Genomic DNA, 17,063 nt, shown 5'->3' on the forward strand with positions numbered 1-17,063 from the left:
GCGCGGTGAAGATCATGTCCCTTAGTGGACGGAATCCGCATTGTGACTCTGGGAGGAGTTCTTCAACCATCAGGAGAAGACGGCTGAGGAAGATTCTAGCGATGACTTTCCCAGTGGCCTACAAAAGGGCGATTCCTCTGTCGTTGCTGCAGTCAGACTTGTTCCCTTTTTTAAAGATGGTCACAATTACTGCATTTCTGAGATCTCTCAGCATGCTCTTCTCCTTCCAGATAAGAGAGATGAAGTCACACATTCGTGCCAATAGTGCTTCTCTGCCATACTTTAGTGCCTCAACAGAGATTCCATCTGCTCCCGATGCCTTGTTGTTCTTGAGCTGACGGATTGCCTTTTCACCCTTGTGCAGGGCTGGGTTTTGCTGAGATGGTGGTGGGTAGCGTGCTATGGGATGGAGTCGAGGACACTCGTGTCAAAGGCAGAGTCTCATAGAAACATAAAAAATAGGTGCAGGAGTAGGCCATTCGGCCCTTCGAGCCTGCACCGCCATTCAATGAGTTCATGGCTGAACATGCAACTTCAGTACCCCATTCCTGCTTTCTTGCCATACCCCTTGATTCCCCGAGTAGTAAGGACTACATCTAACTCCTTTTTGAGTATATTTAGTGAATTGGCCTCAACAACTTTCTGTGGTAGAGAATTCCACAGGTTCACCACTCTCTGGGTGAAGAAGTTTCTCCTCATCTCGGTCCTAAATGGCTTGCCCCTTATCCTTAGACTGTGACCTCTGGTTCTGGACTTCCCCAACATTGGGAACATTCTTCCTGCATCTAACCTGTCTAAACCCGTCAGAATTTTAAATGTTTCTATGAGATCCCCTCTCATTCTTCTGAACTCCAGTGAATACAAGCCCAGTCGATCCAGTCTTTCTTGATCTGTCAGTCCCGCCATCCCGGGAATCAGTCTGATGAACCTTCGCTGCACTCCCTCAATAACAAGAATGTCCTTCCTCAAGTTAGGAGACCAAAACTGTACACAATACTCCAGGTGTGGCCTCACCAAGGCCCTGTACAACTGTAGTAACACCTCCCTGCCCCTGTACTCAAATCCCCTCGCTATCAAGGCCAACATGCCATTTGCTTTCTTAACCGCCTGCTGTACCTGCATGCCAACCTTCAATGACTGATGTCTCGATTAAGGAGATCTTTGAAGTGCTCCTTCCAGCGGGCCCTGACTGCCTCGGCGTCCTTAATCAACATTAATATAGCCCCAAAGCGGCGACGGTAACAGAAGCAATGCCGCACAAAAATCAACGCCGGGAAACTCAAAGACCCAGTTAAGAGAGCCCTATACAGCCAGCGCCTCACTGCCAATCTGGCGACCCTTGATGACCCCGAGGCGCAGAGTGCCCACAGTGCCTGGTCTACCCTCAAGGCCACCATAACCAGCAACTGTGAAGAGACGTCGGTCACTCAACCAGGATACACCAAGACTGGTTTGACGAGAATGACCAAGAGATCCAGGAACTAATAAACCGCAAGCGCAAGGCATTTCTGAACTTAAAACGACCACCCAATTCGGGAGCAGCAAAGCATCTGTACAGACGGCTGAAGGCCGAGGTACAATAAAAAACCCGCGACCTAAAGAATAGATGATGGGTGGAGAAAGCACTGGAGATTCAGCAGCTGACCGACAGCCACAACGTGTGAGGATTCTTCACTGCAGATAAGTCCACCTACAGCCAAAGCACCCAAGGCCCCACCCCATTGCTGGCCAAGAACAGGGTGACACTCATTAAGAGGGATAGGCTGGTAGGATGGGCAGATAGGTGCAGCAGATCGTGACGTAGTTCAGTGCAGAAAAATGTGAAGCAATATATTTTGGAAAGAAGAATCTGTTGAAGGAAGTATACCTTAAATGGTATGATTTTAAACTGAAGTACAGAGGGGCTTTGGTATGCTGAAACATTAAAGGTGGCAGCACAAGTAGATACAGTCATTAAAAACATAAGCACAATCCTTGGCTTTGTATCTAGAGGCACAGAATACAAAAGCACGGAGGTAATGTCAACGTGTACTAGACCTTGAAGCATTTGCAGCTTTTATAAAAGCAATGGGAAAGGTGTAGCAGTGATAGACTAGGATGTTATCAGCGATGGGAGGTTAGAGCCATCATTTAGAGGCTTGTGAAGTTAGAGCCTTTGTGACTTGAGCTGAGAAGTTTGAGGAGTGACCCAATAGAGCTCTTCAAGATTTATGTATGCCACGATGAGGTGAATAGCCACAGATTGTTTGCATTGGTTGGTGAGATAGTAACAAGAGGGCACACATTTGCGACAGACACAAAAAGAATCAATTCTGGACACAGAGGGCGGTTAGAATGTAGAATTCTCTGTCACAAACCACTGTTGTAGCACAGTCCATCAATATATTTAAAGTGGGAATTAGATGCTTAGAGCAATATTGAAGGTTATGGGAAGCAAGCAGATGAATGGGATTGGACTATGCAATTCGTGTGGAGAAAGACACCAGTGCTGATTGGCCAAATGAGCAATGAATGTGCTGTGACATTCTATGATTCAATAATTGGAGTGTGATATCATGACTGCATTTGACTTCACGTGAAAGAAAAAAAGGCTTGAATTTATATAGCGCCATTCACGACCACAGGACTTCCCAAGGCACTTTGCAGCCTATGAAGAACTTTTTGAAGTGCAGTCACTGTTGTAATGCAGGAAACGCCAATTTGCGCACAGCAAGCTCCCACAAACAGCAATGCGATAATGAGTAGATAATCTGTTTTAGTGATGTTGATTGAGGGATAAATATTGGCCAGGTTACCAGGAATGACTCCCCTGTTCTTCTTCAAAATAGTGCCATGGGATGTTTTACATCCACCAGAGAGAGCAAATGGAGCCTCGGGTTCACATCTCATCCGAAGGGTAAATATAAACATCTGCAACCTCCCTCACATAGAATGAGAAGTGTTTCTTACCGTGGCCTCATCAGAAAATGTCTTCTGCCACCAAATCCACCTCAGCGCACCTATTAAAAACAAAAGCCTTTGTTTAACTCTGGCATCACATGCAATTATTTGTATGAACCACAAGAGGGTAGTTCACTCAATTTATTAGTCACAAAATGAAGTCTTTCATTGCGCATTTGGCCAAAAGAAAACACCATTTAAAAAAAAACACGATTCCGCAAATTCTTAGGATTCAAATGGCTCCCAATTACAAGCTTGCGGCAGTCTCCTGACACATCAGATCTTGTACCTGCCTTTTGTTTTTATTTTGGCATTTTCTTACAAAGCAAATAAAATGAAATGCACTGGAAATTACGGCTTAAATCAATTGCGCGGCTTAGGAATTCAAAGATTTGTACGATTAAGCACATTTCTCATTTTGACGATTATTTCAATAACGGCAACACCTCCAGTAGGTTACTCTCAGAAAAATGCAGCAAAATGATACTGCGGCTAATGTATCACTGACTCTTGGCTTGCAACCTTATTCCTTTTCCAGTTACTGCAGAAGAACAGCACTTGATTACAAATCCAGAAGAATTCTCTCTTTGTTTATCCACATTTGAACCATGCCCAACAGAAAGAAGATAATTTCTTTCCAAATTCCAGTTGTGCAATAGGCTCTTTTAACCTTTCAAACAGACTTCTCAGAATTCACAGCATAATTGACACCGTCTATCTTGTAGCTATGCTTTCACGCATGACACACAGAACAGAGGAGGCTGAGGGGAGATTTAATTGAGGTGTATAAAATTATGAGGGGCCTAGATAGAGTGGATAGGAAGGACCTATTTTTCTTTATCAGAGAGGTCAATAACCAGAAGCTGGGGTGGTGGGGGGGGGGGGGGGGGTGCAGAGATTTAAAGTATTTGGTCGAAGGATTAGAGGGGAGTTGAGCAGAACTTTTTTCACCCAGAGAGTGGTGGGGATCTGGAACTCACTGCCTGGTGGTCGAGGCAGAAATCCCCATAGTATTTAAAAAGTACTTGGATATACACCTGAAGTGCCGTAACCTACAGGGCTACGGACCAAGAGCTGGAAAGTGGGATTAGGCTGGATAGCTCTTTTTCGGTTGGCACGGACACAATGGGCCGAATTGCCTCCTTCTGTGCCGTTAATGTCTATGATTCTGTGATCCAGGTTGCTGTCTACAATAACTTGCACTTCACGAGATGCCCAAAGTGCTACACCAGGATAGAAGGAGGGGCACCTGGTCATCACAAGAAGAGGGAGAGAAGTTAGGAAAAGCATGGCCAAGGAGTTAAGTTTTGAGGAAGCTTTTGAATGTGGGAAGGGAGCTAGCAAGGGGGGTGCTTGGGAGATAATTCCAGTGCGAAGGGGGAGTTCAATGGTTTAGTCCAGTTTCTCATCCTGCACTCTAGCAACTCTAACATTAATTTTGAATTAATACCATGTAAGTTTGATTTTTAATGCTTAGATTACCAATAATATGTGTTCTAAATTAAAATGTTATATCATGTTCAAACATCAGAAGATTTCTTACACTTTCTACGCAGTTATTGACCTCTCTGTTAAAGGAAAATAGGTCCTTCCTATCCACTCTATCTAGGCTCTTCATAAATTTATACACCTCAATCTATGAAGAACCACTAGGTGCTGCTCGATATCTGCCTTTTAATCCAGCCACAGGAAGATAATGAACGTGACCCACCAATTGACAGGAGTTTTGATGGTAATAAGATATTTATGCTTTTCAAAATTGAGAGAATTTGCTTTGGGTAAATGATTGATCATGAAAAATACAAGATTCTGAGGGAGATTGGCGGGGTACATAAGAACATAACATAAGAACATACCGAGCATGGTGGATAGAGGTGTACTGATGGATGTGGTGTATTTAGATTTCCAAAAGGCATTCGATAAGGTGCCACACAAAAGGTTACTGCAGAAGATAAAGGTACGCGGAGTCAGAGGAAATGTATTAGCATGGATAGAGAATTGGCTGGCTAACAGAAAGCAGAGAGTCAGGATAAATGGGTCCTTTTCGGGTTGGAAATCGGTGGTTACTGGTGTGCCACAGGGATCGGTGCTGGGACCACAACTGTTTACAATATACATAGATGACCTGGAAGAGGGGACAGAGTGTAGTGTAACAAAATTTGCAGATGACACAAAGATTAGTGGGAAAGCGGGTTATGTTGAGGACATAGAGAGGCTGCAAAGAGATTTAGATAGGTTAAGCGAATGGGCTAAGGTTTGGCAGATGGAATACATTGTCGGAAAATGTGAGGTCATCTACCTTGGGAAAAAAAACAGTAAAAGGGAATATTATTTGAATGGGGAGAAATTACAACATGCTGAGGTGCAGAGGGACCTGGGGGTCCTTGTGCATGAATCCCAAAAGGTTAGTTTGCAGGTGCAGCAGGTAATCAGGAAGGCGAATGGAATGTTGGCCTTCATTGCGAGAGGGATGGAGTACAAAAGCAGGGAGGTCCTGCTGCAACTGTACAGGGTATTGGTGAGGCCGCACCTGGAGTACTGCGTGCAGTTTTGGTCACCTTACTTAAGGAAGGATATACTAGCTTTGGAGGGGGTACAGAGACGATTCACTAGGCTGATTCTGGAGATGAGAGAGTTACCTTATGATGATAGATTGGAGTAGACTGGGTCTTTACTCGTTGGAGTTCAGAAGGATGAGGGGTGATCTTATAGAAACATTTAAAATAATGAAAGGGATAGACAAGATAGAGGCAGTGATGTTGTTTCCACTGGTCGGGGAGACTAGAACTAGGGGGCACAGCCTCAAAATACGGGGGGAGTCAATTTAAAACCAAGTTGAAAAGGAATTTCTTCTCCCAGAGGGTTGTGAATCTGTGGAATTCTCTGCCCAGGGAAGCAGTTGAGGCTAGCTCATTGAATGTATTCAAATCACAGATAGATAGATTTTTAACCAATAAGGGAACTAAGGGTTACGGGGAGTGGGCGGGTAAGTGGAGCTGAGTCCACGGCCAGATCAGCCATGATCTTGTTGAAAGGCGGAGCAGGCTCGAGGGGCTAGATGGCCAACTCCTGTTCCTAGTTCTTATGTTCTTATGTTCTTATGTAGTATCTCCAAATTTGCGGATGACACTAAGTTGGTGGCAATGTGAGCTGCGAGGAGGATGCTATGAGGCTGCAGAGTGACTTGGATAGGTTAGTTGAGTGGGCAAATGCATGGCAGATGAAGTATAATGTGGATAAATGTGAGGTTATCCACTTTGGTGGTAAAAACAGAGAGACAGACTATTATCTGAATGGTGACAGATTAGGAAAAGGGGAGATGCAACGAGACCTGGGTGTCATGGTACATCAGTTATTGAAGGTTGGCATGCAGGTACAGCAGGCGGTTAAGAAAGCAAATGGCATGTTGGCCTTCATAGCGAGGGGATTTGAGTACAGGGGCAGGGAGGTGTTACTACAGTTGTACAGGGCCTTGGTGAGGCCACATCTGGAGCATTGTGTACAGTTTTGGTCTCCTAACTTGAGGAAGGATATTCTTGCTATTGAGGGAGTGCAGCGAAGGTTCACCAGACTGATTCCCGGGATGGCGGGACTGACATATGAAGAAAGACTGGATCAACTGGGCTTGTATTCACTGGAGTTCAGAAGAATGAGAGGGGATCTCATAGAAACGTTTAAAATTCTGACAGGTTTAGACAGGTTAGAAACAGGTTATGTTTCTATGTTTCTCCCAGTACTTTTATTGAATGCCCAAGTGAACGCTAATAGTGCCCCTCTCCCCATTTTTGTGTGTAAAAGGAGTAGTTATGTAGCAATGAATTAATCATTATGTATTCCCAAATTTAAGAGAAACATAAATTTGCTGGAACATGTCTGGCAGTAATTACTGTTTGAGCGCTCTCATGAAGTAACTATATTGTGACAATGATGTCATCTAACCCCTAGTCTGCTCGATTCCTGCTTGTATTTAATCGCAATGCAAGTGATGACATTTGTACTGCAATCAGTAATGATTTCACTCATTCATCGTTTACTTTTGCAGTGGAAATTTCCGTAACTTAAGCCGGGAAAATAAAAGCCATGGGGGAAAAAAAAAGAACAGTAAATTAAATTTGAAGCTGGTATTTAAATTGGTCCCTGGCCAATTAAAAAGGGAGACAGCGATGCTACTAGAGCAACATTTCCCCATTATTAATAAACTTAAAACTGCAAATCTGGGCAAACCAACCACAGCACCGTGGTACAGGGGTCCATCCAAGTCGGGGAAAGGAAGGAATGTGGTAGTAAGGGACAGTATAGTCAGAGAGATAGATACTGTTCTCTGCAGCCACGTAAGAGAGTCCCAAAGGCTGTGTTGCCTGCCAGGGTTAACATAGAAACATGGAAAATAGGTGCAGGAACAGGCCATTCGGCCCTTCGAGCCTGCAGCACCATTCAATAAGATCATGGCTGATCATGCAACTTCAGTACCCCGTTCCTGCTTCCTCTCCATACCCCTTTATCCCTTTAGCCGTAAGGGCCACATCTAACTCCCTTTTGAATATATCCAATGAATTGGATATATATCCAATGAACAACTTTCTGTGGTAGAGAATTCCATAGGTGCACAATTCTCTGAGTGAAGAAGTTTCTCCTCATCTCGGTCCTAGATGGCTTACCCCTTATACTTAGACTGTGACCCCTGGTTCTGGACTTCCCCAGCATTGGGAACATTCTTCCTGCATCTAACCTGTCCAATCCCGTCAGAATTTTATATGCTTCTATGAAATCCCCTCTCATTCTTCTAAATTCCAATGAATACAAGCCGAGTCGATTCAGTCTTTCTTCATATGTCAGTCCTGTCATCCCGGGAATCAGTCTGGTGAACCTTCTCCTCGCGGCTGGAGAAGAACTTGGAGTGGGAGGGGGAGGATCCAGTTGTCGTGGTCCAGGTAGGAACCAACGACATAGGTAGAACAAAGAATGAGGTTCTTTTGAGGGAGTTTGAGGAGCTAGGGTCTAAATTAATAAGTAGAGCCTCAAGGTTAATCATCTCTAAATTACTATCTGAGCCACGCACAAATTGGCATTAGATCAAGCAGATTAGAGAGTTAAGTGTGTGGTGTGGGTTTCAATTCATGGGGCACTGGCACCAGTACTGGGGAAAGAGGGAGCTGTTCTGTCGGGACAGGCTCCAATTAAACTGGGCTGGGACCACTGTCCTGGCGAATCGAATAACTAGGGCTGTAGCTAGGGCTTTAAACTAAAAAAGTGCGGGGGGGGGGGGGTGGGGGGGGCGGGGGGAGGGGTCAGGTGAGGGAAAATGTAAAAATCTAAAGAGAAAGTTCAAGGCAATAGAGCAGTGTAGCGATTTGGGTAAAAATAAGCAGAAGGGACAGAGAGTTTAACTATAGCAGTGCAGCAGAGAATAAACTCAAAGCAGGGAATAATGATAATAAAGTTGAATTAAAGGCTCTTTATCTGAATGCACGAAGCATTCGTTACAAGATAGACGAACTAGTGGCACAAATAGAGATAAATGGATTTGATCTAATAGCCATTACAGAGACATGGTTGCAAGGTGACCAAGGTTGGGAGCTAAGTGTTCCAGGGTCCTTGCTGTTTCGAAAAGAAAGGCAGGATAGAAAATGGGGGGAGGGGGGGCGGTGGCGTGAGTGGGTTATCCCTGATAATAAAGGATGACAGAAGGACAGTAGATTGAAAGGATCTCGGCTTGGAAGATCAGGAAGTAAAATCAGTATGGGTGGCGATAATGAATAACAAGGGGCAGAAAACACTGGTGGGAGTAGTATATAGGCCCCCTAACAGTAGCTATACCATTAGACAGAATATTAATCATGAAATAGGAGGAGTTTGTAAAAAAGGTAATGCAATAATCGTGGGGGACTTTAATCTTCATATAGACTGGACAACTCAAATTGGCAAAGGTAGTCTGGAGGACGAGTAAATGGAATGCACTTGGGATAGTTTCCTAGAACAATACATCATGGAACCAACCAAGGCTATTTTAGGGTTAATTAGCAATTTAATAATTAAGGAACTTCTGGGGCAGAGTGATCATAATATGATAGAATTTCACATTAAGTTTGAGAGTGACTTGCCCAAGTCCAAAACTAGAGTCATAGGGCTAGAATTTGCACTGCATCTCCACCTGGTTTCTCGGCGGTATTGGTCAGTTTGGGCGAAAACTGGGTCGACGAAAATTTTCAAAAAGAATTCCGCCAACGGTTTCGAAATACCGCTGAGCAGTGGACCGCCAGCGTGCACCATCCAAAGACTGCTATTGCCCGAGTTTTGACTCAGCGGGGACCCTATAGGCAAGTAGAAAAAAAAAACGCCCACGAGAAGCAGCGAGAGCTGGGCAGTAGGTAAGTGGCCCTACAAAAAAAGGCAAGTTAATGCGTTTTTAATAATTATTTTAAAATTCTTTTACAGTGATTAAGTTGAAAAGGGTCCTGGGAATGTTTTCTGATTTTTTATTTCATGTTTTTTGTAAAAAATATTTTGTGTGTTTTCCCCCCTCCTAGGCCCAACCCGCAGCCTCGGTCTAAATTTTAGTAATTACCGCCCATTTTGTGTAAGAACCGCCCAATCGGCCCAAGGTTGCGTTTTCCGCTAAGAATCGGGGTGCAAGGTTCATTTTTGTTTTGCCAGGCGGAATTTTTTCCTTTTTTTGAGGAATATTTTGCCCGCGGTAATTTTAAAATCTTAGCAGAATTTTGGGCGGCAATCCGGCGCTGACGGATTTTTTTTGAAATTCTCAGCCTTAAACTTAAATAAAGCCAATTACATAGGTACGAGGGACGAGTTGCCTCAGGTAAATTGTAAAAAATAGATTAAAAGGTATGGTGGTAGGTAAGCAGTATTTCATAATTCTCAACAAAAATACGTTTTATTGAGAAACAAAAACTGCACGGGAAAAGTGATCAATCCGTGGCAAACTAAGAAGTTAAGGATAGCATTAGATTCAAAGAAGAAGCTTATATTGTTACAAAGAACAGTAGTAAGCCTGAGGGCTGGGAAAGTTTCAGAAACCAGCAAAGGATGACCAAAAAATTGATAAAAAGGGAAAAAATAGAATGAGAGAAAATTAGCAAGAATTATAAAAACAAATTGTAAGAGCTTCTACAAGTATGTAAAAAGGAAAAGAGTAGCAAAACTAAATGTTGGTCCCTTTGAGGCTGAGACTGGAGAAATTATTATGGGGAATAAGGATATAGCAGAAACTTAAAAAAATTGTAAGACTGGTATTAGAGATTCGTGTATATATATTCAATTTGTAGTCATTGACTAACTAATCTTACCCATGATTGTCTGTAGACATTAGAAATGTTTGAAGCTCCTCAAATAACAAACCAACACGAGCTGCGAGCCAAGGTCACATTATTATAATAACAAAGTGGAAATTGGAGTCAGCTTAATTAAAACTAAGTGTTAGAATACAGTAGCATAAATAAGAGGTTCCAAGGAGATGAAGGAATTTATAAACAAGATAGTATGGACAAGCAGGCATTGATGAAAAATTACTGGAGACAGGAGTGGCCACATGCTAGCTCTGAATGAATGACAATTGTATTTTGATTATTAGAACCAAGGTAATTTTGATAAAGAACATATATGGACACTGGTCAAATGAACTTTTGATAAGAAATTGGTTAAAACATCAATACTCAAAGAATCTTTGCACAGAGACGGCTGGAATAGCAACGTACAGATTTAGGACAACATCAACCTGTGCACAGACGTTTCCAGGGACCTAGGCCTGCGAGCTTTCATCAAATGTCGCTTTTTGTTAAGTATACTATTGTTGTAAGCTTAATAAATCTAATCTATTGCACAAACCATATTGATTGCTGGCTACTGGTTCATCTGGTTAAAGGACCCTTAAAAGTACTTCAAAATATTTTGTATCTGTCTTCACAGTAGAAGATACAAAAAGCATGTCAAAAATGGTGGGGAATCAAGGGTCTAATGAGTGTGGGGAACTTAACGTAATTAACAGAAGTACAGAAAAAGTACTAGAGAAACTAATGGGACTAAAAGCCAACAAATCCCCTGGACCAGACAGCCTGTATCCTAGGGTTCTAAAAGAGATTACTGCAGACATAGTGATGCATTGGTTTTCTCTAGATTCTGGAACGGTCCCAGCGGATTGGAAGGTAGCAAATGTAACACCGCTATTCAAAAAAGGAGGGAGAGAAAAAAATAGGAACTACAGACCAGTTCGCCTGACGTCAGTCGTCAGGAAAATACTAGAATCCATTGTTAAGGAAGTGATTTCAGGGTACTTAGAAAATCACAATATGGTTAGACAGAGTCAACATGGTTTTATGAAAGGGAAATCGTGTTTGACAAATTTATTAGAGTTTTTTGAGGATGTAACTGGCAGGGTAGTTAAAGGGAAACCAGTGGATGTAATATATTTGGATTTCCAAAAGGCATTCGATAAGGTGCCACATAAAAGGTTCCTATACAAGATAGGGGCTCATGGGATTGGAGGTTGCATGGATAGAGGATTGGTTAATGGACAGAAAGCAGAGAGTTGGGATAAATGGGTAATTTTCAGGTTGGCAGGCTGTAACTAATGCGATACCCCAAGGATCAGTGCTGGGGCCTCAGCTATTTACAATCTATATTAATGATATAGATGAAGGGACAGAGTGTAATGTATCCAAGTTTGCTGACAATACAAAGCTAGGTGGGACAGTAAGCTGTGAGGAGAACACAAAGAGTCTGCAAAGGGATATAGATGGACTGAGTGAGTGGGCAGTAAGGTAGCAAATGGAGTATTAATGTAGGGTAATGTGAGGTTATTCACTTTGGTAGGACGAATAGAAAATCAGAATATTTTTTAAATGGTGAGAAACTTTTAAATGTTAATGTTCAGAGAAATTTGGGTGTCCTCATGCAAGAAACAAGCTAGCATGCAGGTACAGCAGACAATAAGGAAGGCACATGGCATGTTGTCCTTTAGTGCAAGGGAGTTGGAGTACAAGAGTAAGGGGCCCCGAAATTCACTGTCCTGGGAAGGACCATTACCACCCGTTTGCAGCAGCCATTTGTCAAAATTGACCACTCAACTGGCCGCCCCAACATAGATTCGGCCCGGGAGGTCTTGCAGCGGTGTAGGCCACCGCTGACTCTCATGGCAGTGTGCGGCTTGTGGCAGCACTGATGTGCTAAAAGTGCGCACCGCCGCCACTCCACCCCGCACCCAGTATTGGTGCTGAAAGTGGGTCCGGGGCAGAGCGGCAGCGGTTCGCACCTTTAGCTGACCGTGCTCCGGCCAGCTTTTAGGGCCGGAGCAAAGTGGCAGGGATCTCGGAGCTGTGGGAGCGGAGAGAGAAAAGGTAAGATCCAAACACAGAATCCCCACTCAAGGGGAGAGAGGGAGAGGGAGGGAGCGAGGGAGGGGGTAAAGAGGGGGGGGGTAAAGAGGGAGAGAGGGAGTGGGAGAGAGAAAGAGGGAGGGGGAGAGAGAGGGAGGGGGAGGGAGAGAGAGAGGGAGGGGGAGGGAGAGAGAGAGGGAGGGGGAGGGAGAGAGAGAGGGAGGGGGAGGGAGAGAGAGAGGGAGAGGGAGAGAGAGAGAAGAGGGCAAAAAAACGTTAGTGGGAGTTGTGTACAGACCTCCAAACAGTAGTAGTGATGTTGGGGAGGGCATCAAACAGGAAATTAGGGGTGCGTGCAATAAAGGTGCAGCAGTTATAATGGGTGACTTTAATATGCACATAGATTGGGCTAACCAAACTGGAAGCAATACGGTGGAGGAGGATTTTCTGGAGTGCATAAGGGATGGTTTTTTAGACCAATATGTCGAGGAACCAACTAGGGGGGAGGCCATCTTAGACTGGGTGTTATGTAATGAGAAAGGATTAATTAGCAATCTCGTTGTGCGAGGCCCCTTGGGGAAGAGTGACCATAATATGGTGGAATTCTGCATTAGGATGGAGAATGAAACAGTTAATTCAGAGACCATGGTCCAGAACTTAAAGAAGGCTAACTTTGAAGGTATGAGGCGTGAATTGGCTGAGATGGATTGGCGAATGATACTTAAGGGGTTGACTGTGGATGGGCAATGGCAGACATTTAGAGACCGCATGGATGAACTACAACAATTGTACATTCCTGTCTGGCATAGAAATAAAAAAGGGAAGGTGGCTCAACCGTGGCTATCAAGGGAAATCAGGGATAGTATTAAAGCCAAGGAAGTGGCATACAAATTGGCCAGAAATAGCAGCGAACCTGGGGACTGGGAGAAATTTAGAACTCAGCAGAGGAGGACAAAGGGTTTGATTAGGGCAGGGAAAATGGAGTATGAGAAGAAGCTTGCAGGGAACATTAAGACGGATTGCAAAAGTTTCTATAGATATGTAAAGAGAAAAAGGTTAGTAAAGATAAACGTAGGTCCCCTGCAGTCAGAATCAGGGGAAGTCATAACGGGGAACAAAGAAATGGCGGACCAATTGAACAAGTACTTTGGTTCGGTATTCACGAAGGAGGACACGAACAACCTTCCGGTTATAAAAGGGGTCGGGGGGTCTAGTAAGGAGGAGGAACTGAGGGAAATCCTTATTAGCCGGGAAATTGTATTGGGGAAATTGATGGGATTGAAGGCCGATAAATCCCCAGGGCCTGATGGACTGCATCCCAGAGTACTTAAGGAGGTGGCCTTGGAAATAGTGGATGCGTTGACAGTCATTTTCCAACATTCCATTGACTCTGGATCAGTTCCTATCGAGTGGAGGGTAGCCAATGTAACCCCACTTTTTAAAAAAGGAGAGAGAGAGAAAACAGGGAATTATAGACCGGTCAGCCTGACATCGGTAGTGGGTAAAATGATGGAATCAATTATTAAGGATGTCATAGCAGTGCATTTGGAAAGAGGTGACATGATAGGTCCAAGTCAGCATGGATTTGTGAAAGGGAAATCATGCTTGACAAATCTTCTGGAATTTTTTGAGGATGTTTCCAGTAGAGTGGATAAGGGAGAACCAGTTGATGTGGTATATTTGGACTTTCAGAAGGCGTTCGACAAGGTCCCACACAAGAGATTGATGTGCAAAGTTAGAGCACATGGGATTGGGGGTAGTGTACTGACATGGATTGAGAACTGGTTGTCAGACAGGAAGCAAAGAGTAGGAGTAAATGGGTACTTTTCAGAATGGCAGGCAGTGACTAGTGGGGTACCGCAAGGTTCTGTGCTGGGGCCCCAGCTGTTTACACTGTACATTAATGATTTAGATGAGGGGATTAAATGTAGTATCTCCAAATTTGCGGATGACACTAAGTTGGGTGGCAGTGTGAGCTGCGAGGAGGATGCTGTGAGGCTGCAGAGCGACTTGGATAGGTTAGGTGAGTGGGCAAATGCATGGCAGATGAAGTATAATGTGGATAAATGTGAGGTTATCCACTTTGGTGGTAAAAACAGAGAGACAGACTATTATCTGAATGGTGACAGATTAGGAAAAGGGGAGGTGCAAAGAGACCTGGGTGTCATGGTACATCAGTCATTGAAGGTTGGCATGCAGGTGCAGCAGGCGGTTAAGAAAGCAAATGGCATGTTGGCCTTCATAGCAAGGGGATTTGAGTACAGGGGCAGGGAGGTGTTGCTACAGTTGTACAGGGCATTGGTGAGGCCACACCTGGAGTATTGTGTACAGTTTTGGTCTCCTAACCTGAGGAAGGACATTCTTGCTATTGAGGGAGTGCAGCGAAGGTTCACCAGACTGATTCCAGGGATGGCGGGACTGACCTATCAAGAAAGACTGGATCAACTGGGCTTGTATTCACTGGAGTTCAGAAGAATGAGAGGGGACCTCATAGAAACATATAAAATTCTGACGGGGTTAGACAGGTTAGATGCAGGAAGAATGTTCCCAATGTTGGGGAAGTCCAGAACCAGGGGTCACAGTCTAAGGATAAGGGGTAAGCCATTTAGGACCGAGATGCGGAGGAACTTCTTCACCCAGAGAGTGGTGAACCTGTGGAATTCTCTACCACAGAAAGTTGTTGAGGCCAATTCACTAAATATATTCAAAAAGGAGTTAGATGAGGTCCTTACTGCTAGGGGGATCAAGGGGTATGGCGAGAAAGCAGGAATGGGGTACTGAAGTTGAATGTTCAGCCATGAACTCATTGAATGGCGGTGCAGGCTAGAAGGGCCGAATGGCCTACTCCTGCACCTATTTTCTATGTTTCTATGTTAAGAGGGGGGGGGGAGAGAGGGAGGGGGGGGGAGAGGTAAAGAGGGAGAGAGGGAGAAATAAAGAGGGAGAGAGGGAGGGGTAAAGAGGGAGAGAGGGAGGGGTAAAGAGGAAGAGAGGGAGGGTAAAGAGGGAGAGAGGGAGGGTAAAGAGGGAGAGAGGGAGGGGTAAAGAGGGAGAGAGGGAGGGGTAAAGAGGGAGAGAGGGAGGGGTAAAGAGGGAGAGAGGGAGGGGTAAAGAGGGAGAGAGGGAGGGGTAAAGAGGGAGAGAGGGAGGGGTAAAGAGGGAGAGAGGGAGGGGTAAAGAGGGAGAGAGGGAGGGGTAAAGAGGGAGAGAGGGAGGGGTAAAGAGGGAGAGAGAGAGGGGTAAAGAGGGAGAGAGAGAGGGGTAAAGAGGGAGAGAGGGAGGGATAAAGAGGGAGAGAGAGAGGGGTAAAGAGGGAGAGAGGGAGGGTTAAAGAGGGAGAGAGGGAGGGGTAAAGAGGGAGAGAGGGAGGGGTAGAGGGAGCGAGGGAGGGGTAAAGAGGGAGAGAGGGAGGAGTAAAAAGGGAGAGAGGGAGGAGTAAAGGGTGGGAGGGAGAGAGGGAGTGAGAGCTAAAGGGAAAGAGAAAGAGAGAGGGTGAGAGAGAGGGAGAGAGAGGGGGAAGAGAGCAAAAGAAAGGAAAGAGAGATAGAAGTGAGGAATGGAAATGAGAAAATGTGATTGGGAGAGAAATAGGAATAGAGCGAGAAAAGTGGAAAAAAAAGTGAGAGAGAGAGAGAGAGAGAAATAGAGATCACGAGAGAGAGAAAACTGAAATGTCAATCCAGGGGCTCAGATTGGAAACGTCGACATTGCAAGCGATAACAAAATGGGAATCTATTCCACCTCCGCCGCCTCCAGGCTAGATCCACGGTCGTCCTATCCTCTGTCACTGAACTACAATATACAGATGATGCTTGCGTCTGCGCACACTCGGAGGCCAACCTCCAAGCCATCATCAACACCTTCACCGAGGCATACGAATGCATGGGCCTTACACTAAACATCCTTAAGACGAAGATCCTCCACCAGCCTGACACTGCCTCACAGCACTGCCCCACCCCCGGTCATCAAAATCCACAGTGAGACCTTGGACAACGTGGACCATTTTCCATACCTTGGGAGCCTACTGTCAGCAAGATCAGACATCGATGACAATGTCCAACACCACCTTCAGTGCGCCAGCGGAGCCTTCGTTGCCTGAGGAAGAGAGTTTTTGAAGACCAAGACCTCAAATCTGGCACCAAGCTTATGGTCTACAGGGCAGTAGTGATACCCGCCCTCAGAGACATGGACCATATACAGTAGTCACCTCAAAGCGCTGGAGAAGTACCACCAGCGCTGCCTCCGCACGATCCTGCAAATCCACTGGGAGGATAGACGCACCAACGTCAGTGTTCTCGCTCAGGCCACCATCCCCAGCATCAAAGCACTGACCACACTCAATCAGCTCCGCTGGGCAGGCCACATCATCCGCATACCTGACACGAGACTCCCAAAGCATCAAAGCAAGCGCTCTTCTCGGAGCCTCGACACGGCAAGCAAGCCCCAGGTGGGAAGAGAAAACGTTTCAAGGACACCCTCAAAGACTCCTTGATAAAGTGCAACATCCCCACCGGCACCTGGGAGTCCCTGGCCCAAGACAGCCCAAAATGGAGGAAGAGCATCCGGGAGGACGCTGAGCACCTCGAGTCTCATCGCCGAGAGCATGCAGAAATCAAGCGCAGACGGTGGAAGCAGCATATGGCAACCCAGGCTCCCCACCCACCCTTTCCTTCAACCACTGTCTGCCCCACCTGTGACAGAGACTGTAATTCCCACATTGGACTGTCAGCCACCTGAGAACTCACTTTTAGAGTGGAAGCAAGTCTTCCTCGACTTCGAGGGACTGCCATCTTA

The 17,063-nt window shown here is 45.1% G+C and overlaps 1 protein-coding gene across 2 annotated transcripts in view; it reads right to left on the reverse strand.

Moving 5' to 3' along the window:
* klhdc3l (kelch domain containing 3-like) overlaps nucleotides 1–17,063 on the reverse strand; it is a 92,292-nt gene that overhangs the window by 31,262 nt on the left and 43,967 nt on the right. For both annotated transcript variants that reach the window (XM_070874369.1, XM_070874374.1), the window contains exon 5: nucleotides 2,950–2,999. In XM_070874369.1, coding sequence (XP_070730470.1) covers nucleotides 2,950–2,999 — 50 coding nt within the window. The remainder of the gene's footprint in view (nucleotides 1–2,949; nucleotides 3,000–17,063) is intronic.

The sequence above is a fragment of the Pristiophorus japonicus genome, chromosome 3, assembly GCF_044704955.1.
Source record: "Pristiophorus japonicus isolate sPriJap1 chromosome 3, sPriJap1.hap1, whole genome shotgun sequence".
Classification (NCBI taxonomy): Eukaryota; Metazoa; Chordata; class Chondrichthyes; family Pristiophoridae; genus Pristiophorus; species Pristiophorus japonicus.